This window comes from Protomyctophum bolini, assembly GCF_963924005.1.
Source record: "Protomyctophum bolini genome assembly, chromosome: 3".
Lineage (NCBI taxonomy): Eukaryota > Metazoa > Chordata > Actinopteri > Myctophiformes > Myctophidae > Protomyctophum > Protomyctophum bolini.
Window position 1 is genome coordinate 31,202,401 of NC_137864.1, and position 27,225 is coordinate 31,229,625.

General features: G+C 41.0%; 1 protein-coding gene across 1 annotated transcript; it reads left to right on the forward strand.

Moving 5' to 3' along the window:
- The first annotated feature begins 27 nt into the window (after nucleotides 1–27).
- On the forward strand, nucleotides 28–15,055 carry slc26a11 (solute carrier family 26 member 11). The gene is made up of 15 exons (XM_080760631.1): nucleotides 28–206; nucleotides 973–1,047; nucleotides 1,987–2,209; nucleotides 3,108–3,300; nucleotides 3,723–3,808; nucleotides 6,145–6,367; nucleotides 6,855–7,033; nucleotides 7,116–7,188; nucleotides 7,561–7,672; nucleotides 8,128–8,183; nucleotides 8,728–8,868; nucleotides 9,110–9,237; nucleotides 11,729–11,828; nucleotides 13,312–13,445; nucleotides 13,601–15,055. The coding sequence occupies exons 3-15, from the start codon at nucleotides 1,988–1,990 to the stop codon at nucleotides 13,727–13,729; spliced, it is 1,776 nt and encodes a 591-aa protein (XP_080616757.1). The 5' UTR covers nucleotides 28–206; nucleotides 973–1,047; nucleotide 1,987; the 3' UTR covers nucleotides 13,730–15,055.
- Nucleotides 15,056–27,225: the final 12,170 nt, after the last annotated feature.

A 27,225-nucleotide genomic window follows, 5' to 3' on the forward strand; every position in this document is an offset into this window, starting at 1 on the left:
TGATGGTTTTACAGTAGCCTACTCTGCATAACACAACTGGTTTATTTGTGTCAGAGTGAGATTGTGCAAACTAGTCGTTATTTTCTTTTCGGTCTGCAATGTGTTGAATCTGCGTGATCCTTTGGGGAAGTGGTTTCTTCAAGTAAAGTAAAATCTGTGAATGAACAACACAGCAGAAGTGGATTTAAAGAGAGGAATCTGACTGGGTAAAAACGATTAAAAATATATATATGTTCTAGTCTATTTTATTCTATTAATTTGGTCTTAATTGGTATAAATGTTTGTTCCGTTTTATTTCATTCAATATTCAGTATTCTACTTTTAAAAAGCCGCTGTGCACAGCTCTTGTTAACTCTGGATTTTGTCATGTAGCCTAATCTTCGTCTGGAAGAGCTGTGCAATGCTGACCTTTGCTTCAGCCAAAATGTCATGTGGTTATAAACATAGAGCCATAGGCTACCCTGTTTTATTTGTCTTTTATGCCATTTGTCTATTATGTCTTTATCATATTATTATTATCAGGCTCTGTTTGGAAGTTATTGCTAAACCTGTATAATAACGAAGTTATAATCAGAATTATTAACTGGACAAATCAACTGTGTGTGTGTGTGTGTGTGTGTGTGTGTGTGTGTGTGTGTGTGTGTGTGTGTGTGCGTGCGTGCGTGCGTGCGTGCGTGCGCGCGCGTGTGTGTGTGTGTGTGTGTGTGTGTGTGTCTCTCTATTTCTCTCTTGTTTGGCATAGATGTGTATCATCATGTGTATATTTCTATGTCTTTAAATGTTTTGATTAATTGAAAATGGAGCACATGAACAAGTTTTAGTGCTTTTTCTGGTTTCATCCTCTTAGCAGTTTTTATATTGACCTGTACCTTCATTGGGACTGTGACCCTTCTGCAATCTGTTAACCAAATTTTAAATCAATCAAACTAAATCCACCTCCCTGACCGATGAACTGTTTGTTTTATTTAACAGGTCAAAGTTGACTGCATAGATATGAAGACATGACAACCAACTAGCTCCTCGGAGCACAGGTCTCCGCCAGGTCAGGTAGGTTATTGTGGGCCAGCAATGTTGATGGAATATGAAAAATCGGACAGATGCATCTTGATCACTTGACTTTGCATGATGTTACATAATGACAAAATCTGTAGAAGTAATGGACCTCTTGCAGGCGCTATAAAAGGTCAATGTTAAAATAGTGGCAAGGCTGATTTAATTTGTGCTGTGTTAATTATTTTAGGCATTTTGTTCAAAACCAATCAGGATAGAATATGACAAATCTGAAAGACCTGTTTGGTTTAATGACTATAAAGATACTGTGTACTGATTTCGTGATTTGCGTGATGTTTGGACAAAGTTTGTAGGAGTAATACAATGTGTTTTGCAAATATTGACCACCTGGTGGCGCTATAACAGGCGGATTTGAAAGATTCAGGGCGGGCATCCATGGGGCTGTGATCGGCACATGACAATATTGTCATGTGCTGGATACTTCACTCATACAACTGGTCAAACCAGTCAGGTTTAAACTGCTTAGGAATAAAGAAAGACACTTGCTCATCCACATTGCACACGTCAGTAATGTCACATACTGTAAAACTCTCTCTCTCTCACACACACACACACACACACACACACGCACACACGCACACACACTCATTCACTCGAGTGGTGCATCCCTGCTTAAGTGTCCAAACTGAGGAGAAGAGGATTCTTCTGAAGGAAATAGAATCTAGCGGAATCTAATCAACTCAATATGTCAACTTCTATGAGCAGATTAGTGACTTGAACGAAAGGACAAACGTCCACTCTTCATCTTTCTTTCTTTGTAAGTGTGTTTGTGTGGTCAGCCAGTTTAGGCATGATGTATAGCAAATAAGCAATTGCAAAAAAAGGCATTGTATATTTGCTACAGTAGTCTAAGAAAGACACTTTGCCTTCACCGTTCATGCACCAGCTGTTCACCCCTCCTTTTCCCACTCGCAGTATGACAGACACCATGCCCCTGTTGGGAGGTGTCCCGGTCCAGGACCAGGTGAAGACCCTCTGCTCCTACAACACAGTGAAGGCTTGGCTGCCCATCCTGTCATGGTTACCGAGGTACAACCTAAGCTGGCTACGGATGGACCTTATTGCGGGTCTCACAGTGGGGTTGACTGCTATCCCACAAGTCCTGGCTTATGCTGAAATTGCAGGACTTCCTGTGCAAGTGAGTTGGGGGCTGGTTTGAGTTCTGTTGTTTGTGTGCTTGTCTGCTCTGGTCTGCTCTAGTAAATAAAGGTTATATGTGTACAGACGCTCTTAATCCAGAGCGATTTACATTAAGCAAGAACATAAAGCATGGCAATTCATCCCATACATAAACAGTAGTTATCATGAAGCATGCGTAAGCTAACAACGTAACAGTGGAATATCTATATAATAGAACTACCGTATGCATATATACTTTAAAGTGCTTTGTCTACATAACATTCTAGTGCTGTCTACATAGAATCTGCATGAAGTGCTATCTAAGTCTACATAAAGTGCTACTGTATCTAAATTACATAGGTTGAGCCTTTGCATAGGTCGTCACGGCTAGGGCAAGTGCAATGTGTAATATTTTCCTGGTTTTAAAGTCTGCATTACAGTAAAGTGACTTTTCTACTTCTAGCTGTTTTCTCCGTTATTATATAGGCATTACTGATGATTATTCATCAACAATGCAATTTGTGTTTTGTGAAAGTATAGTATAGTATATTAATATCTATATATATATATAGGGTGTTTGGTCATAGTTGATTTTGTCCACATTATCCATGAATGCTTGTCCATAGCAAAAGATGGATCCATGTGAATGGATATTTGTCATTGTTACACCTGGGTGCGTTCGGATATGTGCACCGGGAGCGCACTCACATATTAGTTTGTATTGCACAGTGCGCTATATCCGAACGCACCCTTAAGGTCTTTACAGACTGAACGCGTTTTTAGGGGGAAAATCCGAAAAGCGCAGCAGTGTGCAGACACCTTTATCTTTATTTTTATTTGCAGACAAAACTTTAACACAATTTTACTGAGTCAAGAACGACATTAATTTGTGTCCAAATCAATATGACTTTCCACAGTATGGCCTCTACTCTGCCTTTATGGGAGGGTTCATCTATACTATCCTGGGGACCTCTAAGGACATAACCCTGGGTCCTACAGCCATCATGTCCCTCCTGTGTTCCTCTGTTGTGGGGGGACGCCCCAACCAAGCTGTCCTCCTCAGTCTGCTCTGTGGAGCTATCCAGGCAGCTCTGGCCTTGCTGAGGTTAGGTGAGGATGGAGATGCATGATTACGGATTTAACACTTAGCCTGCCAGTGTGGTGGCAGGGAGGAGACTAACTAATACCGTGGTTTTGTCTCATTTTCGAGGATGCTTCCTGTCACCTTGGTACCTAGTTAGGATGACCTTGCATTATTAGCTACCTGGTTTGTCCAAAAGGTTACATCATGAGACCACCCTTCCGGGATCAATATAGGTCTTGTCTTGTCTTGTGTTGTGATTCATTTAAAATGTGATGGAGCTTTGCCTCTGGGGTTTTCTTTGTAATTGTTAGCCATTATGTCCTGAACATGCTACGTAACTACAGTAGTAAGATGAGACTGAGCCAGTGAGACTGGATTGCAACTGTAGGTGACCTCTATGTATTCTATGGCCCTATAGATCATATCCTATGGTATCTTATGGTTGCAGGGTTCCTGTTGGACTTTATCTCTTATCCTGTAATAAAAGGCTTCACCTGTTCTGCTGCTGTAACGATAGGCTTTGGCCAAGTCAAGGTGCGACACACACACACACACACACACACACACACACACACAGAGGTTTTTTTTTCTTTCTTTTTAAGTTTTCTTTTTGCGGCTTACGCCTTTTATTGGTTTTTTGAAGGGATAGACAGTAGGCTGACAGGAAACGAGAGAGAGATGGCTCCTTTTATACATGCCTCATTGTCTCTTTTTATTGCTCTTTGAGTGAAAACCTCTTGTTTGAAACGTTCAAATATCATACAATATTCACCTTGATATTCTATTTTAATACAACAAACAAAACTCCTTTTCTCCCTTGTCTCCACTTGAATGGGAGGAAGTGCAAACATCCTTGACTTCGCACCATTAGAATTTAGAATTCTGGGCACCACCCTATTGATGTTACATCATAAAAAATATTACTCATGCAGTAGCAGTGGAACAAAATATCCAAGAAATAAATCATATAAACAAAAACAGTTACAATTACAAATAATAATTATGGCAGTTTAATTTAAAGGACCACTTCACCCATTTTCAACCTATCTTCATATAATTGGTCCTCTTATTATGATAAAATGGTACCATTTCTTTCTACTCTGCCTGCGTCTCATCAGAGAGTAAAGGTCCCCACACACCGAGCGCGTTTTTCGGATTTTTAGCGGCGTTTCTCCATCGATTTTCCGAAAAGCGCGACCGGTGTGCAACCACCTTTATGAAGAAACCCGCCTACCATTGACATCATCATTACCCAGCATGCACGGTCAGGACCTGGACGAATTAGTGACGTCTCTATTGGGGCCAAATCAAGTCAGATCTGGCCCTGGATATCACCTGATTTCAACCAACCGGGGAAAAAAAGAGAAAAAAATGTTTTATTTTTATTAGTGTGAGAACAATGGCTTCCATTCATTATACATTATGTAGCATGATTAACTTTCCAGGAATAGAAAGCCTGCAATTTCTATTAGCTTGGATTCCCCATCGATGATGTCACTGGCAGGCGGCTTTACAAACTGCCCACAGCCCTCTTGAGACACAGACCGAGTAGACATAAATGGAAAATGGTACCATATTATAATGAGCATTAGTGAGGACCAATTATATTAATTGATAATGGATGAAGTCATCCTTTAATACATATGTCTTGTACTTATTGTTGCCTTGTTTAGCACTTTGTAATTATTTTAAGGTGCTCTATATAGATTATCACCCATACCCAGAGCTGAATTCCTGAACAGGCAATCAGGCACGACAGCTAAACAGGTCAAAATCCTGGTCTATTGACATGCTGCCAGGGTTCATTCTTGTGTTTATTCACACAGTGCCCCTCCCTAATATGATTCGTTACGGTCGTTCTTGTTGTTCTTGAACTTGAACAACGTCCAAGATTTAGGTGTAGTGAGGTAGTGTAGATGTGTCACTGACTGCCAGCCTCCATTATGCAGCAATGCTGTGAACGAAGGTTGGGTTTCTGCTCTGTATTTTGGTTATTTTGCACCTGTTTCTTTTTAGTTTTTTGTATTTATTGTTTTGAATTTTCACAAATGAAACAAAATGAAAACAAAATGAAAATATGTTTTCTTGTACATGCACAGTCAAAGATAGTTCAAATCATATCAAGCTCATCTGCAATTCAAGAACATACATCGTCATGCTCACTCACTCCATGCAATCGTACAGTTGATAATTTTAGATATTTGTTTCTATATCTGTGTACAATTTTCTGTGTAGATATCAGGTGTAACTGGGATACATAATTTGAAATGAACTTGGGTGGAAATGATGGAATGCTAACCGATACAAGTAATGATAGTTTGGAGGCATGCTCGAAAATAATTATGAAACCTCTGGACACTCCCAGACCGTAATTATGAAAGAAAGCATGTGATATATGAGAGAACAGTTGGCACTACTTTACGTCTTCACAACACTTAGCCTGCAGGGAGTCAGATGTTCTGGACTAGACTGTGTCCCATTGTTTTTTTTTACACGCAGTTAACCACTTGAACCACTCTGGGCATGTCAATATTAGGTGAACATTCGGCAGAAATAGATAACTGCCGATCTGATCGACTTCATGCCGGGCACCACACTCCCTCAGGTGCTCTGCACGTCCATCGGTTGAGCAGTTCTTGTATTGATATATATGCAGGAAGGACAGATACGCACACTCACAGAAACACACTCACATGCACAAAGATTATTATTTTAGTTTTTTGTAGCAGCACGATTATCATTTATTGTTATTACCATTATTATATGGGGTTTCCCTGTCAGCATACTCACAGCAGTTTGTCTCAATAAAGTAAAAATGCATACTGTACTGTTACTGTAGTTGATGTTGAGTGTGTCATTTCTTTGTCCAGAACATACTGGGGCTCAAAGGTGTTCCCCAGCAGTTCTTTTTGCAGGTTTACTACACGTTCTACAAGCTCCCTGAGGCTAGGATAGGAGACGTGGTCCTGGGGCTGCTGTGTCTTGCTCTGCTGGTCATGTTAATGTTGATGAAGAAAAAGCTAGGACCTCCTGCTGAGAACTCCCCCACCTCTCGCAGAGTCGCCAGGAAAATGGTTGTGGGCATTGCTACAGGTCAGTTGGGGTCTTTACTTGGCCCTCTCATTTTTGTCCTCTCTCTTGCAGATATACAAGCTGATGTCATTGTTGTGTTTTGAATGAATGTATGGGACCTGAATGGAAACAAGACGGCAAAGTATTTTTTTCAGTGCTATCCTTTTGGAACATTTCTGCTTGAAAACCTGTCGCAACACTGCAAATTGTGAGCTCGATCTAAAATTTTTTTTCGATGCCTTTATTTATACATTGATAGGACGGTAGAGTAGACTCATAGGAAATGGGGATAGAGATGGGGAGGTACCACGCTACAAAGGTCGTTGGGATTCAAACCCGCAACATGCTGTCTAGCTGCCATTGCAGCCTAGGGTCGGTCCGGACCTAGATCTGCTACTTTTGCCAAATGTTCGCCTGTTTTCACCAATTATGACATGCCAGGGACACTAGGGTTCATATGGTTAAATAAAATCTTCCTTTTCTTTATCTTGTCTCCTGTCGTGCGCAGTGCGCAACGCTCTGGTGGTGATAGCTGCATCCTTAGTAGCGTTCTCATGGGATGCATATGGTTCCCACATCTTCACCATCACTGGGAAAACTGCGGAGGGCCTACCCCCATTCAAACCCCCACCCACCACAGACACGACGCCAAACGGCACTGTCATCTCCTTTGGAGAGATTGTAGAGGTAAGCAGTCGACAGCGGTGCTATCATAATAATAACACTTTTATCTGAACATGACAACTGAACAACCAATCCCTTGGGGCAGGGTTTTGGAGGTGGTCTGGCTGTCATTCCCTTTATGGGTCTGTTGGAGAGCATCGCCATTGCTAAAGCTTTTGGTGAGTTTATTACACCTGTTGCCGCTTTAATCCGATTTAGATGAAACTTGACAGATGCCCTTTTTTCTCTCTCACTCTACTAAACTACTGTTTACCGGCTTAATGTATTTGGGCTTCAACTAAGCCTTAGGTTTTTTTTTGTATAGTTTTCATTACTGAGACAGGTCAGCATAAATTCAGAGAGGTAAACATGCATACACTAGCAGGACTCAATCCATAGACCATACAGAATGTGAAAATGTGTCTTAACCACTCCACTGAAAACCAACCTTTATACTCTGTTTGTAAATGGAAATGTTTTCCTTTTTCCATTGAATTATGTTCATGATTCATTGCTGATTGGCTGACCTTGGCTTCTGGTCTTGTTCTTAGCCAGTCAGAATGATTACAGGATTGATGCCAACCAGGAGCTGTTTGCCATTGGTTTGACAAACATCATGGGCTCCTTCGTGTCAGCCTATCCAGTCACTGGCAGCTTTGGAAGGTAGAGAGACAGGGTTTCCACAACTGAGCCGAAAGCCGCGGACGTTTTCGGTTGTCTCCCAGCTTATTTTCCGGGTTTTTAGACAGCTGGTGGATGGAAAAGAAGCTCCACCCACGCGGCAGATTGCCACGACATACAGATTCCCGGAAACGCTTGCCCCCGCAAGTCAGCCGCGGGGTTGGAGCTTCATTTCCATCCACCAGCTGTCTAAAAACCCGGAAAAGAAGCTGGGAGACAGCCAAAAACATCTAAATTGGTAGATGTGGCTACAGCTAGAGAGCGAGACAAAGAGAGAGAGTTGTGTGTGTGTGTGTGTGTGTGTGTGTGTGTGTGTGTGTGTGTGTGTGTGTGTGTGTGTGTGTGTGTGTGTGTGTGTGTGTGTGTGTGTGTGTGTGTGTGTGTGTGTCACGCAGATGAGCAGTCACTGTGTGTTAATCTTGTCATTTTTTCATCAGGACAGCTGTAAATTCTCAAACTGGTGTGTGCACTCCAGCTGGCGGGGTCGTCACTAGTAAGTCACATATACAGTACCTACGATACCTTGGTGACGATTTAGATTATTCATATTTATTCATGCAAGTGGTTCTTAATAAAGAGAGATGCCTAAATTGTTCATTTCATTTCATTTCATATTTATTTATTTCATTTCAGTTTGGTTTTTACATATTCATTTTACATATTTTTCTTTTTTTACATATTCCAAAACTGAAAAGAAAAGGAGCAGGAAGAAGATAAATCTTATTTATACCTGCCCCTATCAAATTGTAAGGAAGCAATGTAAAATATGTTACCCTATATTGATCTGTATTTAATGTATTTTGTGAGGTCACAAGAACCTTGACATTTGTGCCAGATCAGAAATCCCCGCCTATCAATATTTAGATGTCACCACCAATATTGGTACTGGGAGGTCGAGATCTCTGACATGTCTAAAGACTAGTGTCTGAGAAATGAGCTTTGACCTTCAAAACTTCCAATAATTTCATTGCCTTATTAGAGTGGTAGAATGACAAGGACCCCCCATCTCTCTCTTTCTCTCTCTCTTTCGTGTTTAGGTGTGATAGTGTTGCTTTCCTTGGCGTTCCTTATGCCAGCATTCTACTACATCCCAAAAGCTTGTTTGGCAGCTGTCATTATCTGTGCAGTAGCCCCTATGGTGGATTACCAAGTAGTAGCCAAGATGTGGAGAATACGCAGTAAGTGTGTGTATGGTTTATAATGGTTTGTGTTTTTAAATGCCCTCTTAACACATGCACACTTGATGCAGGTATCACAACATACCTGTTTTTACTGACACGGGACATTGTATTTTGCACATGCGATGTGCCTCTCTTTACGGTCCCTACAGTTTACTAGAACATAAAAAAAATAATGTGCTTGTGTTGTTTTGTGTATCTTAATCTTTAATATAAGTTGTATGTTTAATGTATTTGACAGAGCTAGACCTGCTGCCTTTCTTTGTGACATTTCTGTTCTGCCTGTGGGAGATGCAGTATGGCATCATAGGAGGAGTGGCTGTATCTGGAGTGATGCTGCTCTACAACATAGCCAGGCCCAAGTTCAAGGTGGTGGAAAGTCTTGTAAAATTGGTTGGGTTACTTGGGATTGTCCACAAATCACGCACAAATCTCACCCTGCACAGTCATCATTCACACAGTACACTGGATAAGATAGCAGATAGAAAGTAATTTAGTACATTTACTAATATTGTACTCTACTACATCTCAGAGGCAAATATTGTATTTTTACTCTACTACAATTATTTAAATGTTTATTTATAAACATACTTGATCTTGGTGGTAGTAGCAAATATTCAAACAAGAACTTCAGCTTTATTTAAAGCCCTATTTAAACTTAAATAGCCGATCTACAAGCTCGCAACGCTTTGTGAGCTTGTAGATCTGCTATTTTCAAAACCTTTTTATACATTTTAGACATAATAACTGGACATTCTGCATAAAGAATACTTACTTTGGGTACTTTAAGTATATTTAGATTTCAATACTTTTGTACTTTTACTCAAGTACATTTTTATTACTGGACTTTTACTTGTAACAGAGTATTTATGCATTGCAGTATTGATACTTTTACGTAAGTAAAACATTTGAGTACTTTGTCCGATGTTTGTTCTTGATCTAAGTGCCCTTATTGTCTCCACCAGGCCGAATACATGGGGAGAGAGTATGTTTTGCACTCCGTCCATCCGTCCGTGTGTCCGTCTGTCGAACCGAGGGGGGCAGTCAGACAGATATTTTGTGAAGCCACTAAGGAAATCGGAACTTCCTGAAAGTTCATATAATGGCCTGTTGTGGCGCTGTCATTGGGCCCCAAAAAACCCATAGCTCCTTAGAGTACCATGTATTTGGGCCCAACTTCACTAGACTCTATTACCTTAATAAACATGGTCATGAATACTTTCTGCTTCCAGTCACTAGTTTAAAGTCTAATTTCATCATAATATTATTTTTGGAAAACTATTGTCCCATTTATTTAAAAAATGACCATAAAGTTCTGAGGGGCGTGGCTACCGTTACAGTCTATGATCGGGAGCCACCCCCCGTTCGATCCAAAATAAAAACCAACAAAGAAGAAGGGGGGAAGTCCCGCCTCGTTGTCTGGGCCAGCCAATGGCCAGCTGGGCCCAAACGGATCTACAAAGATGGCGACTTACAGTTCAAGGACTGACAGGCTTCATTTTACGTCCCTATAAGACCCGGAGAACGCTTTGTCCATATCTTTTTACAGTCTATGGTCGAACCTCTGCCCCAAAATTTCCAGAACGGCCTGTTATAGCGCCACCAGGAGGCCGACTTTTGAAAAACAAAAATCGCTACACACTATCTCTATAGTCATGTGTTCAAGATGGATCTGTCCGATATTTTATATTCCATCCTAATTGGCTAACCTGGCCTGGTGACCTGTGCCCCGAGGGGCACTTTTTCTAGTTTTATGTATGTTTTTGTTAGTCTTTTGCTTTTTATCGTTATTGTCGAAGTCGTTTTGTTTTTGTTTTGTCATAATTTAGTGATTTTATTGTCTGGATTTTGGGTCACATATTGTCCTGTTGTATTGTGTTTGTATAAGAAATTCAATATAATATATGGATTAATTAAAAAACAGATAGCCAGTGACAATAGTACAGAATAGAGCCTGCCTGCTTGCTCAGGGGATGACGCGAAACAATTCTAATATTTTTTTTATAATTTACTAAATTGATTAGTCTGATTAACCATTAACCAATCACAACATGTGAGCTGCCTTTGTAGACCGGCTACTTTCACTTTCTAAAATTGTTCCTTAATTGTAATCGAGGGACGAAAAGAGAGTTGAGCCAGAAGACAAAGCTCTCTGTCTACCGAGCAATCTTCGCTCCTACTCTCACCTATGGTCATGAAGTGAGGGTCATGACCAAAAGAATAAGGTCGCGAATACAAGCGGCCGAAATGAGTTTTCTCCGACGGGTGGCTGGCATCTCCCTTAGAGATAGGGTGAGAAGTTCAGTCACACGGGAGACTCGGAGTAGAGCCGCTGCTCCTTCGCCTGGAAAGGAGCCAGTTTAGGTGGTTCGGGCATCTGGTTAGGATGCCTCTCGAGTGTCTCCCTAGGGAGGTCCTCGATGCACGTCCCACTGGGAGGAGACCCCGGGGCAGACCAAGGTGCAGATGGAGGGATTACATCGACTCACTGGCCTTGGAACGTCTCGGGATCCCCCAGGAGGAAGTCACTAATGTTGCTCTGGAGAGGGAAGTCTGGAGCTCTCTGGTGGAGCTGTTGCCCCCGCTACCCGACTACGGATAAGCGGTTGAAGATGGATGGATGGATGGAATATACTCATACCTCATAGTCATGATATTGATTTCAAGTCATATCCCACAGCCCTAATAGCCAGTTAAATGTTTGAAATTAAATACCTATAATTAGAGGGCAATTTCTCTTAACAAGCAGATCACTCTGCAGTGTGTTTGTGCATGCATGTGCACATTCGTATGAGGTGTGCAATGCATGTGCATTTGTCTATGTATCCAACTCTTAACAGTGTGTACATATTGCTTACAGGTTTCTGATCATGATGTGTTACTGATCGAGCTGGGCAGTGGACTCAGTTTTCCTGCCACAGAATACCTCAGTCATGTCATTCACACCCAGGCTCTACAAGGTAATGATCTGCATGCTGTCCTGAGTTCTGTTAATGATAAACCCTCAAAGACCACCTCTTCATGACATGCAACATTTATGTGAGCTGAGCGCCATTGTGTGCAAATCTGGAACTACAGAAATGAAGCCTGGCTAAACAAAGTCATGTGATCAATTAATAAATTACTTCGTTTTTTGGTGTAGCATATCTAATAGATAAAAAGGAGGATCGAAGACCAAATTAATGGATAAATTACTAATTAAGGTAGTTAATAATGTCAATGTAGTTCACTACTCAAGTTACTGGCAACCAGCTAACAAGTTAGTTGGAGACTGTCTGTCTGCTCTGGGCGCATAGAGACCAAGGGGGAAAAAAAATCAAGATTGGGAAAACGTTTAAGACGTAAATAATGTTTAGGGGGAGACATGAAGACTGCCTTGCTACAGGGTCAAACAACAGTTTTCACAGATACACATGTAATCTGTGGCAAATGGGAGAAAAACAATTCTTTATCTGGCTAGGGGATGAGATGAGATGTACCTCAGTGGGGCAGTGTGACATGAAGATACAACAAAGGCACCTGATTAAGTCATAGGGCATATGTAATGATTCATAATTATTGCAGGGCACATGTAAACAAATGTACAAACAAATCCAAAATTACCTATCAATATCTATATGGTATGCGTATTTGCGTATGGTATATGTTCACATGCAAGGATATTCATATTTGGTGCCTTTGCTCTCAGACACTGTGTGAAAACAAAAGGCTGGCGTAGAGGTAAAACTCGCTCACCATGATTGGTTCAATATGCACCATTGCCTCCTGCACAAACACAGTTGGCTCTGTGCATAACTGTAGCACTGGTTTTCCAGAAAGTGGCATACACATTTCCTGTCCCAATTCAGTTTCTTATAGTTTTGTTTCATTGGCTTTGCAGCAGATTTGACCTGGAAACACATGATACCTTCACATTATGTGAGCCAATTAAACGAAACTATAGGAAAATTAACAGGAATAGGATAGACACTTTCTGGAAAACCAGAACCACAGTTATGCACAGGCCGTGATAACAGGTCAGAAGTGATCACTGTCACTGCACCAGTGACTCATACTGGTTGGTTTTTGTATGGAAGTTGGAACGAGCTTCAAATTATTTTCTTAATCTCCTACCCCCCTCTCTTCTTCCCTTTCTTTGTTTTCTTGGAAAAATTACACAATGGGAACTATGCGCAAAAACAAATTTCACCCACCTTTTTACTTATAAAACTGTGATGTGACAATAAAGATGATTCTGAATCTGATCAGCAGCAGTAAATCGAGGGAAATGTTCACCTTCCTTTAAAAACTTCTCAAGAGAGTGCGGATAATTAATTTATTGTATAAGAAGTTTGTCTTCAAGAGACTTCTAGACTGCTCTTTGACTTGAGTGTGCCTTTTTCCTCCTTTGATCTCTCTCTCTCTCTCTCTCTCTCTCTCTCTCTCTCTCTCTCTCTCATCCAGCCTCTCCACCCCGTTCAGTTGTCCTAGACTGCCATCATGTCAGTACCATAGATTACACAGTGGTTAACGAACTCAGAGACCTTCTGAGACAGTTCAAACTACGGGGAGCAAGCATGGTCTTCTCCAGGCTGCAGGTACAGCCATCGCTCACTTTTCTGTATTCCAGTTAAAGTAGTCTACAATTATTCATTTAAGCTAATCGGAAAATATAATGATGTTATTGTCAACATGAGCCTCACTCTGTAGTTCTGACTATCATCTATCCGTTTTGTCTTCTCTCAATTCTCAGCCTGCTGTTCTGGAGATTCTGCTAGCAGCAGATCTACCAGGTCTCCGGCATGCAGACGATGTGGAGGCAGCACTGCAGACTGCAGAGCTATTTAGTCAACCCCCTCAGCATAACCAACAGATCAATTGATGCCGGTTTGTGTATCTAGGGCAGGCCAATCGGAACACACAGTGGTGTTCAACAGGAATGGCCTAACAATGGTATAGATTTATTATGCTAGCTGTGTGGCTCAATTGAAGCTACCCATCAAGTGATAACCAGACCACATTTTGTCCCTTTGTCAAAGGCTTCATTTTCTGATTTTATATAATCTAATTTTAAAGCTTTCCCTGAGTGTATAGATCCAAACAATGTTGTTTAACTGAAGTATCTCTTCAAACTGAGATAGTAGGAACTGGATCTATAAAGGACTAGTCTCTTGAGACAGACTGTTGACACACACCATTTCCCAATGTGTTCCCAGATTGATAAAGGACAGGAGGGAATAATACTGAGGCTACATCCACATGAACATGTTTTTGTTTGAAAACATAACTTTCTACATTTGCACCTAGCATCCACATAACTTGCGTTTTTTTGGACCTAGCATCCACACATTGCGTTTTTGAAGCCATAACACTGCTGATTTGTTTTGCAAATTGCCAGCAATGCATTGTAGTGGACGGTGTACTGTACACTGTACAGACACACGTTTGCTTCCTGATTGGGTCTTATCCATCATGACATGGCCTGCCCTTCCGTGATTTCTCACACCCATATCACGTGACCCTTTGCGGAAGAATCAACATGACCTTCCCTGATTTGTCATGTCTATCACAAGATCTTTTTCCGGAAGACCAAAAGAACATCTTGACCAGCTTACCAGGTGAATTCAACATGGATGAGGAATTATATGCATTTCTGTGCAGTTAAATTATGTTGACGTGGATGTGAAGCTACGGGAAGCCAGACTGAGAAAAGGCACCAAAGAACTCTCAGAGGAAGCAGAGAAAGCAAGCCTCTGGCTGCGACGACGAGGGGGTGGGGGCATTAAAATAAGTTGAGCTGCAGGCGGTATCTGGGAGATGTCCCTGTTCACTGCCCCGCCACCAAGAGACTAGATAAGGGGCGAAACATCTGGTGGTCCCCAGCTGAAGACCCTGCAGCAAAACTTTGGGGACTGCTGGATAAGTCAGACATCCTGTTAGACCTGCATGGCGGTGCAACAGGTCCAAGGCTTTGCAGGAAGACCATCCTTCTGTATGAAATAATAATTGTTAAACATAACATAACACTAATTTGCAACAATTGTACAACAATTAATTAATTAATTTTTAAAGGGATTAGATCATTACAATCTAGAGATTTTAGAGCAGCAGAGGTTGCTTTTAGTGTCAGCATAATGTGCTAAATGTAAGTTGTGTAAGTGATCTGTTTGTTACTAAACAGTTTTCATAAACATTCTTGTTGCTTTTTTTTCTTCATTTTTTTTGGGGGGGGGGGGAGACTTTGCCCTGGCTAGGTAACCCAGGGTGACCTGGGTTAACCCAGGGTGACGTGTGTGTGTGTGTGTGTGTGTGTGTGTGTGTGTGTGTGTGTGTGTGTGTGTGTGTGTGTGTGTGTGTGTGTGTGTGTGTGTGTGTGTGTGTGTGTGTGTGTGTGTGTGTGTGTGTGTGTGTGTGCGTGCGTGCGTGCGTGCGTGCATGTGAGTGAGTGAGTGAGAGAGAGATATAGAGAGATTGTGTGATTGTAATTTTAGCATTTCTTTGCAAAGTGCATAAGCCAATTACCTTTAATTATTTATTCATTATTTGGGGGGAAATTATTCAAAACGTTCATATGTAAATGTTACTGTCTACTACTACTAAGAATGTTGAGTAGAGTGTTCCTTTAACATTCACTGAGCTGAAAATACCGCATGTGGTTTAAATGAGATAACTCCAAAAGTATAAAAGTTATCAAACATTTGATCACAGCGATTCCTAAGATAGCTCTACACTTTTATGTTGAAATGTAGTCTGTAAGTAAGCATGTTGAAGTAACATGATTGCAAACAGGTGAAAAGAAAAAAGCTTGAAAATGCATTTACATTGGGCACTTGAAGTTAAATATATATTTAAAAAAATACTAGTTATTACAAGTACAAATCTCAAGCATGCTTGTCCACAGTACGGTGTTTTTTTTAATTGTGGATCGAGTTTAAAGGTGAAAGTATGAAGGAAATAAGGAATATGGGGGTGCCAAAGTTTCATCACTTAAAGCAAGCAATAATATGTAAAAAATGTAATGACCTAGCAATGTGTAAAACGCCCCCAAAAATGTAGTCTCTGTGACACATCTAGGGGCCACAATCTGCATTCAAAGATTTTCCTAGATGCTTTGCGCCATTAGTCGATTTGCCGAAACCCTGATGACCTTGTTTGGAATACATCACCAAGGATACGTTCCAGGTGCATCCATGCAATGTTTTTTGTTTTTTTCGTTCAGAACTTTTAAGAAACTTTTGAAATTATAAAATTATAAAACATTTCATAAAGGTTCATGAACAAGCACACTTGTCCTCCATAGTAAACTGAACATGTTGCAGTTAGAGTGGGGTTTCTAGGTATGAGTATGTAGTAGGAGTAGTAGTCTGCTATTGTTTTGTGGAAGATACTAGGCACTTTAGACTTAACATCATGTCCTGTGTTTTCGAAATCATGAGGGGGACATAGGTGTGCTCGGCCATTAACAAGGCATAGATCAGCCCAACCTCAGTCTATGACCAAGGGCCAGATTTTGAAATGCACCCTTAACCCACATCCCCAAAGACCATCTATTTGCACAGTGCCAAAAACAGGCCTTGTTTTCTGTGCTCTGCTCGTCCTGTTCCAGGGAGACTCCAGAGATGTCTTCCTTCAATGTCAACCTTTGTGACCAAAATATTGCCTCCTGGTCTCCTGTAATTCTCACACTAGGCCCAGTTGTCTTCATGAATGTTACGGTCGATCAGTTTGAAGTGGCGGTGTCGTTAGGACTTTAATAGCTTATTTCCCAAGCGGTCAGCTCACCTTTGCTACTGCATACATATACAGTGTACATCATTTGCAGGTTTGCTTGAGGAGGGTGCCTTGTACTCTTCCTATTTGGCTAATATTCCTAATGTATGATATATGACAAAATCAAGGGTGAAATATAATATAGTGATTGACCATGTCCAATAACTAGTATTCACTGTCTTTTACTTCCATTAGCTTTTTTAGTTTACTTGAGTGAATCAGCTGAGCAGTCGGCTGACCTGGATAGTTGCTCTGCTGAGCTCAGCTGACTATCTGAGCTAGGAGCTTGACTACTTACTGTACATGGCCTAGAATGCCTGAACTAACAAGATGCTCAATTGTTTCCCCATGTTGTGGTTCACTTCATTATGTAATTGTGGGTATTTAATTGCATATAATCTGGGAGTCCCTTCATTTCAAAGGGAATACAAATAATGTCTAATAAATGCAATGTGTATGGTAATACAAAAGATTATTTCACAAGCCAGACATGTGTCTCCAAATTAAAATAGTTTTTATAATCTTTTTTTAATCAAAAATATTACAGTCACATAATACTCTAATAACTAACCACACCCCCTTCCCCTCTTCCACTTAATGTATACTACATTTTTTGACAGAGTTAAATTAACACGATATTACTGTGTGTGAGACATTTTTTATGTTTTAAATGCGATTGGGCTGCTTAGTGCTTATCACCTCACCTACTTAATATAACCTCAGGTTATGTTTGTCTACAGTGTTTGAATTGCATTAGAGGGTATGTGTTTGATAATAAAAGTTTGCAAAAGACATTTCCCATTTCAGGACAGCCTTTCAGTATTAGGTGAATGTATTATGTCAATACACTTGTACCACTGTACCACTAAAACACAAATAAGGAAGTTTAAGTTTGGGGCATGTATGGGAAGGACCTAGCTCAATGTTCTCAATAAATCATGATTAGAAGTGGCATGCAGGCATTCAAACACATTAAATCAGTCAAGAAAAGATAGTCGGCTGATAAAGTCCAGCCTTGTTTCCAGGTTTGTGCCATTCTGCTCAACAGGACAATTGATCCAAATGGTTCAACCGTCCTGTTTTTTCACCTTCTACTAGTTCAAGGAAGTTTAAGTTTGGGAAATTTATGGGAAGGACCTCAATGTTCTCAATAAATCATGATTAGAAGTGGCTTAGTAGATATTTATTTGTAGTTGAAAGTTAAGCATGAAGCAGAGAAAGGCTGCAAAGACAAAGGGATGACATGGGTAATGTCCACACACACAGGTTGCCCAACAAGGCCTACAATTAACTTATTAACATACAAGGCAACCTCTGAAATGTAGGATAAATATAGGTTATTTATCATTGAACTGAAACAAAGCAGTAACATGCAGGAAAAAAGCAGTGAACATTAACTGTCATATTCTGTGACAAAAGGCCAGACCATATTGAAAGGTTTGAACAGGGTTTGGCTCTTCAAAAGGACTTTATTGGTCTTGCATTGACTGTGGCAGCTTAATAGACCTGACTCAGGGCGTATTGAAATATATGTAATTTTTGTTTGCCAATTTCATCCGCTAAGGATGAGTACGGTAAGTTAATTATTCACAACCTTTGGCATCATTCTATTTAAAGGTTTTTAGTCACGTCACGTTGCATGGTCCCTATGACACCAACAGTTACGGTATAAATGCTCAGCTGCAGGCTGCCTCTCTTTAACACAACCTCTGCCAGGTAAGAAGAGACTGAATGATGTCGCCATCACGGCTTTAAGCATATTTTGCAATTATAGTTTTCTACATTTGCATTGAAGCACTTATTGAACCAGACATGCCAGTTATTTTTTATATTGCTCTGTCTACAAATATATGTATTGTATATTTTCAGAAGGTTTGTATCACGTCTCCAGGATGGTTTCCATGGTGAGAATGTCAGGTGTCATTTTAGTCCTGGTCATACAGACTGTTACTGGAACCAGCCCAGGTAAACTGTCTCTAAAGTCTTCATATTAGGATAGATATGAGGCTCAAATATTAGACGAGTTGTCTAATATTGGCCCGGTGGCCCACACCTTCACCTACAGGTTAATACTGACATACTGTATTATGGATTTCAGTTGTTACAATTCCAAACATGCAAACACAACCCGCTTTAATTACTTCAGTCTATATTAGTAGCTTTGACTAGTATTAAAATGTTCTTTTTTATGTCCAATGTATTTGTATTTAAGTTCATACAGTTAACATAAGTATATAACTAAATGCATTTGAAATTAAATAGAAATGAGCAATAAATAGCCGATCTAGATATGCTGTTTTAGCTATTTTTTTATTGGAATCCTGAATTATTCTTTGCTATTTTTATAATTGGAATCCTGAAAAGTAACATTATTTAATTTCAAACGCATTTAATTATACTTAAGTTACATGGAGATGTGTTTAGAATTTTCTCTCTCATTCCATCTATCGCTGACCAACTTTTCTACAAATACTTTTGTGTGAAATAGAATGAAGTGGGGCATTAATTACCAAAAAGGTAAGTACAGAGTAATAGGTTTCTGCCTGACAGTATGCTACATCATACTTAATAGTAAAGTAAACAATCCTGGATATATTTACGGTATTAATTGGGAAGCATCATTTTGGGGGGGGTTTATTCTATCTGATTAAATGTATTCCACTTATTTCATCCTAATTATTTTTCTATCTGGCACCAAATCTCATGTACAGAAAGACAACTGGACCCATTGGTCTCATTACATTTAGGGAAGAATTGTTAATGATAAGTGATCATGATAAAAAATTTAGGAGAAAATGTGATTACATAAGAAGCAGTAATTAGGCTTAAATATTGCCAGTTTTACATCACAACTGCCCAAATGAAGTGATTCAGATTCAGATACCTTTATTTGCCATTGTGTGTATACACACATAGGAATTTATTTATTGACATTAACATGAGTGCATTCAATTCTTTTTTCACAAAAAACACAAATACTAACAGTCACAAGACAACACCGTGCAGGTGTTGAAATAAATATAAAGTGCAGAGTTATAGTTCATAGTGCATCAATGTTGTGTGTCGGTGTCAAAAGTGCCGGTGTCACTAGGGGGCAGGGCAGGGGTGGAAGGGAAGCCGAGGGGAAAAAACATTGTCTGTGGCGGGCTTTGGTAGCCTTTGGCAGCCGCAACCTTCTCCCAGAAGGGAGCAGGGTGAGGAGGCCGTGGCCAGGGTGGGGGGGTCGGCCAATCACCCTCTCCACAGAGCGAAACACCCGCTGCAGCTTGGCGAGATCTCTAGCAGCTGCAGCGAGGAACCAGGTGATGATGGAGTCAGTGAGGATGGACTCGATGGCTGTGTAGAACTGAACCATCATGAGCCTCGGCAGCCTAAATTTCTTCAGCTTCCGGAGGAAGTACAGCCTCTGCTGGGCCTTCTTCAAGAGGGCCATGATGTTCAGCTCCCACTTCAGGTCCTGAGAGATTGTCATGCCCAGGAACTGGCATGACTCCACTGAGGTCACCTGGGTGCCTCCCAGCATGATGGGAGGGGGCGGGGCTGCATTCCTCCGGAAGTCTACAACCATCTCCACTGTCTTTAGAGCATTAAGCTAGCTCTAGTTGTTGTTGCTGCACCAACTCTGCAGCCGTTCGATCTCCCTTCTGTAGGCTGACTCATCCTCCTTGGAGATGAGGCCCACCAGGGCCATTAAAGATGTTTGTAAATACCGGGGCGAGCTGGTCAGCACAGTGCTTCAGGACGGAGGGGGCCGGCCACTTTCCGGGGGTTCTGGCTCCTCAGCAGCAGCTTCACCTATCTCTCCGTGACAGAGAGAGGGGGGTACGGAGATAGTGGTTGTGGCAGGGGAGGGTGGAGGAAGAGGGCGGTTGTGGCAGGGGAGGGTGGAGGAAGAGGGCGGTTGTGGCAGGGAAGGGTGGAGGAAGAGGGCGGTTGTGGCAGGGGAGGGTGGAGGAAGAGGGCGTTTGTGGCAGGGGAGGGTGGAGGAAGAGGGCGGTTGTGGCAGGGGAGGGTGGAGGAAGAGGGTGGCGAAACCTCTCTTTCTCAAATCTATAGTAGAACTCATGCATTCATTGAATTAAACCATTCTTTTCTCAGGTACAGCTCTGCTCAGCTGTGAGGCATGCCATGACGAGGCTAGATGTCTACAGTCTCCAATTAAAAGAGAGAGAGGTGACACCTTTACCAGCCAATCAGTCTCCTGTGTCTGTAAAGATGGCTTCATAGGTGATGGCTTCACCTGTTATGATGTAACGCTCTGCAGTGATTCTTCCTGCTGTTATCAAGGTTATGAATGGTCACCAGAGAAAGACTGTGTGGATGCTGATGAGTGCTCCCTCCCTGATCCACCTTGCACCCAACCTCACATATGTGTGTGAACACACCTGGCTCCTTTGAGTGCCTCTTGCCTCCTTCCAGTACCAAATTCAGGCAGTACTCTGGTGTCAATTCCAGAAATATTCATTTCTCCTGTGGCCACATGAATTGTGCATTAGGTGAGGATTGTATCCGTCACAATGGGATCTCCCAATGTGTAGATCCCTGTGAGCACTACACAGCACTTAATGATACTTGGAGAGCGACCGATTACAACGGTAGTGGCAGGACACACTGTGACAATCATGTCAACTGGCAAGGATGGTATTTATATCGCCTGTTCCTTGGACAAAGCAATGCTCAGATACCAGTGACGTGTGTGGAAGTAGATCGGTGTGGAACACATACTCCTCTGTGGATAACACTGTCTCATCCTGGACTGTCAAATGGAATTGTAATGCGCAGCGTATGTGGTCACTCTGGTTCCAAGTGTTGCTCATTTGACTCAAAACCTATACATGTCAAGAACTGGCAACTGCTATGGAAACTATTATGTCTACAAGCTTGTAGCTCCAATAAGCTACAAGCAATAAGATTTAGCCTACTGTGCAGGTAAAGTGCTAAAGTGTAAAATAGTTTATAAATATATACTGTACATATATAGATATATTATATATATTATATTATAATAAAACTTGCTATATAAATAAAGGTGGCTTGACAATAATGCTTGTTTGGTGGTTTCGAAGACTTGACTGTTGTTTACACTTTTAACAGAAAGATCTTCTGTTAATTCCATGAGCTCTACAACACTTGGGACCTCTGGTGACAGTCCTCCAGTCCAGTGCCACCATTCCAATGACAGAATCCAGTACCATCCTTCCAATGACTACTTACAATTCTTACATGGAAACATCAGAAACAGAATCAGACAGTGCATACCACCCGACACGTATCTATACCTGACAACATCACAGCTGTTGAAGGTGGGATTCGTCTGATGAATGGAGGGACAAGTTCCTGTGTTGGCAGAGTGGAGATCTATTTCTGTGGACAGTGGGGGGCGGTGTGTGACGATAGCTGGGACCTGAATGATGCCCAGGTGGTGTGTAGACAGCTGGGCTGCAACATCTGCAGCATATTTTGGACAGGGAAGAGGACAGATCTGGTTGGATGATGTCCGCTGTGCCGGCAGCGAATTAAAGCTCTCAGAGTGCAGCCATCCAGGGTTGGGGTCCCACAACTGTGGTCACCAAGAAGATGCTGGTAAATATGTAGCATTATCAACTGCTGTGTTCCTCTGTGTTTTAGCATTTGTTAGAATTGCATTGAGGGGGGCACGGTGGCACAGTTGGTAGTCCTGTCGCCTCACAGCTAGAAGGTCCTGGGTTCGATTCACGCTCAGGGCACTGTGGGTGCTGGCGGCGTGTTTCCTCCTCCGCGTCATCAGTGCCCATACCCGAAGGCGGGGTTGGCGAAAGGGCCTTTCTGTGTGGAGTTTGCATGTTCTCCCCGTGTCCCCTAGGGTAGATACCCTCACAAAAACATGCAGTAATCCTGGTCTCTAAACTGCCTCCCCCTGGCCAGCCGGGGCGCCTGATGGAGGGGAAAGGAACTGGTTGGAATAACGTGTTGTCGTGTTCCTTCCACGCGCTACGTCCAACCAGGGAAACTCCCCCCTGTCAGGTGTAAAGGAGCAACTTGGACACTCAGGCATGAAGGGAGCATGAGTTAAGTGCGTTGCTCTCCCCAGGTTGGCGGAGGGTGTGTAGAGCCCAGGATCACAGTAGATGATTGGCACAGGGGTGAAAAATGGGTTACAAAATCGTGGGATAAAAAATATATTAAAAAATAATAATAATAATAATAATAATAATTGCATTGACCTCAATGTATACAAGATTGTTGTCCCTCCACACTGTACAGTGTTGTTTGATTGTGCCATAATCAACACCTATTAACACTACATTCTATGTTTTACTCTCTCTCTCTCTCTCTCTCTCTCTCTCTCTCTCTCTCTCTCTCTCAGCTGGTTCCAGAGATCTTAAAAACAAATAAAAATACAAATATATTGGATTAGCTCAGCTCTATTTAGCCATGTTTGTGTGATGAAGATTGCATAAAGTACATTTTTGTATTATCCTATGTGTCTGTTTATATTTGTTCATTTTTATTTTTTTTATTGTTATTTCTTTCATTTGATGTGTCTCAAATTCAATTAAATATTGGCAACTTTTTTTCTTATTTTTTACTGGATTAACGGAAGGGGTGGGGTACGTTTTGATGGATTGACCCGCAGCCAATTAGAACAACTCATGCGTATGTAGAGGGCGGGACCTCCATAGATGTGTTAGACAGTGACTAGCCGGAGCGAGCTTTTACTCTACACCAGAACTTCACTAGATCGACACATTCGCCGTCATGTCAAACAATAATGCAAACAACAACTTGGTCATCGCTCAAAGGGCCGTGAAACAGCTTCGACTAGAGGCCAGCGTCCGGAGAATGAAGGTATGGACTCGTCAACACAAACAGTGACTTAGATATGCGGAAGCCAGCTGGGGGCAGCGAACTTGAACGATGGAAACAACTCTACTGTTTCTGTCGTTTACTAAATATGTTGTTGCCTGTAAATTGACAGTTCCACTGTCATCATCAGCAGCATCGCTACAAATTGACAGTTCATCTCATCACCAGCATTGCTGAACTTACTAAACAATTTATAGACCATCAATTTTGCATCCCCAGCTGGCTTAGTAGGCTTAATTACTAGTTACTACTATTGTATAAAATCGAAAACCGCATAGCTCTTCGTCTAATAATAATAATCTAGAGCAATTTTAATTATTCCATTAATTAATTGTTTTAATAGTTATCTAAAACAAATAGCCTAACTCTGGAGCTTTCCTTTGGACCAGCTGTTGAACTTGAATCTAGATTCAACATTTCATATTCAGCTACGTTTTAAAAGTTATCTGACACTATATCTATAACACCATCTCGCGTGTTGCTTGCAAATATTATGCAAAAGATGTAGGCCAACAACAGTGTACGTTAGCTCTGGTCCATAGCTAAGTGTATGTGTTGGGAGTGCGAAATAGGTATGGAACAGAGTGAGAAATGAATTATGTTTTAAGTCCTAAAATGTGCCTATGATTTACACACACACACACACACACACACACACACACACACACACACACACACACACTAACTAGTTTAAAATAATGTGTGGACTCTGTTGTCCTGAGATCATGCATGCAGATTGATTCATTAAGTAATATCAATAAAGTTTTAACTCTGACTGTCTAGGTGTCACAAGCTGCTACTGAGTTGAGAAACTTCTGTCTGCAAAATGCGCAGAAGGATCCTCTTCTGGTGGGAGTCCCCTCCAGTGATAATCCATTTAGACCCCCCAAGTCCTGCTCACTCTTCTAAGGTATCTTGTGCTTACATCATACATTTGAGGTATTACTTTTAGTTATGTTACGTGACATGTAAAAGTTCTGTACTAGAAAGCTTAAGTTTGGTGTCTTGACACTTAGGCCTGTCACAATTATTACTTCATCGAGATAATTGTAATTAATTTTCATAATCGTCATAATCATGAGAAAGGTTCATTCATTTTGAAACATTTCCATTATTTTATTACAAACTTTAAGGCCTATTCATAGTCTGGATTTTCGGTGGTGAGGTGACCACCGCTCCAGTGGTGAGCTGACCACCGGAGCTGAAATAACGTTGAGCGGTGGTGAGTAAAAACAGAGAAGTGCTGGAGCGGTGGCGGTGGTTTGCTCTTCACCGTGGCTCGTGATGTCATGTTGTAGTTCGGTGGTCACCCCACCACCGAAAATCCAGACTATGTATGAGCCTTTAGAATATAACATTAAGATGTATTTTGGCCATAATGCATTAACCGTATTTTGATTATTGGTATTTAGACAATGGTAAATACTATTTACCACGATGACAGCCCTATATCACCTCGACAGGACATAATGGAATGGTTGGAGACACTTTGTGAAGATTGAACTTGCATTCCTGCAAGTGTCATTCACCGGCCGGTCCAGTCAGTTTAGAGCTGGCCCAGTCTAACTTCGAAGAGAGGTTGTGAAAAAACAACAAAAGATAGCCTATATACTTTGGCAGCCCTTGCGCATGCAAATTTCTGTTTAGTATAGCAAAGAGCATGCAATTCAATTCAATTCAATTCAAAGGGCTTTATTGGCATGAGAAAACATACGTTTACATTGCCAAAGCAGAAAGAACAATACAACAATACAGCAATACAATCAAAACAAAAATGATGTACTTTGAAGGTCAGAATCTTCAATAGATCAACTTCTATGTACCAAGATCACTCGATGCAGGTATAGTGCAGGAATATACACAATGATTAGTCTTTAGGGTGGTTGTGTTCCATTTGATATCCTTCTCCTATCACAGCAACTCACAAATCTTGCTGCTGTGTTTGCACATTGTTGTACTTCGCCCAGCAGATATGGGAGTTTTTCAAATGTTTTCAAAATCTCCGTGTGTGGTTGTAATCTGTGGGAAGTATGTGTCTCTGATGTCTTGGTACAATGGACAGATGGTTAGGAAGTGTAGCTCGGTTTCCACTTCGTTTAGTGTGCAGTGGGTGCATAGTCTGTCTTCTCTCGGGATACAGGTCTGCCTATGACGGCCTTTCTCGATCGCGAGACTGTGCTCACTGAGTCTGTACCTAGTTAAGATTTTTCTTTGCATGCACATAAACCATTCACACTTCACACCTATCGGCCGGGGATGCAACCCCCCCCCCCCCCCCCCGCGCGCTACGCACCTGGTGTCATTTAGGGGTCTTTACAGTGATTTCAGTGGCCACTGGTCTGTTTTTATTTTAGAGTTTGCTGACATGATACTGACATTTAGTAACATCAAGACATTTGCACTTTTAAACAATGGGAATTGTCTTATTGTGTACTCTCTCTTTTCAGAGAAGATTATTAGAGCAGAAAGCATCATGGAAGTCTCCTGCCGTTTGACTTCTTATCACCCGTATTGTCGTCTTCTGTCCTACTCCTACTTGATGTCACTGTAAGCAAGTCCTTTGGATGAAGGGACATGTAATGGTTTGGTTAGGACTGCCTAATCGAACGGTTTGAAAAAATACACCTTGAATGTTCTACAGTGCCAAACTAATATATAATATTCCTAAACTGAGGAGAAATCATGACCACGACTCGGTTCATCATTTAGTAATAATTTATTGTTTTACCCTGCAGTGATAAATAATTATATCAGCTCTAAGTAAATGTCCGCCCATGTTGTGGGCTCGGACTGTAGTCGTGTATTAAAACTCTTGGGAGAAATTAAACACTTACAAAGCTGGTGCTCTCCAGAATGAGGGCTGCTTGTACTATGTATAAATTGTACTATGTATAATATTTTCCTATGTATTTTGCAGTACACTACAGATGTGTCTGTAGAGTAAACTGACAAATATGGTCAACAAAATGTGTTTTTAAAGTGCTACACTCAAAGTATGCAATGTACACCCACAGAGGTACACATACTGTATGTGTATACATTTGACATTTTATTCTACTCTGCACAATCAGTCATTACCCAACATTTATAGTAGTTGTATCAAACCTAACATTAGGAATCATATCAGTGTTGCCATCTGATGTTACTGTATCGTTGCTGACGGCAGAAACCGTGTATCCATATTTACATAAATTAATCGCCATTGTCATACGAGACTCTTGCAGATTGGCTATTCTCGCAACGTTTTGAAAGTCAGTGTTGAGTGTTCATTCAATACAAATATTGAATGAATGAAAAGTATTAGCAAGAGCTTGTGACCAAAATAACAAGTTATTTTTCAGTGTGTTTCCTGAAGAGTAAAGGTTTTGACATACAAGTTTTCTGCACCACAGCGACGAACGATTATGCTGTATGGCTATCCATTTTTGTCTTGTATGGCTTTTGTTTTGATGTACATGATGACACATGTATTTATTTGGAAATTTGTGCATTCCATTGAAGACATTGATTTTATTTGGTTTATTTGCCTGAATATGATTTTGTAAAACAGCTCAAATATCAATTGGCTAAAACAATATTTTGATATTGACCCATTTTAAAGACGATGCATTCATCTGAAATAAAAGTAAACATGAGCTCATTGTTAAACGGCAAATGCTCACATCTTATATGCAATTAAACTAAATACACTGATGTTTTAGACTAGAGTAACCATTTTCAACACTGTAATATTACACCATTTGCATTAACCTGCTGTAAAAA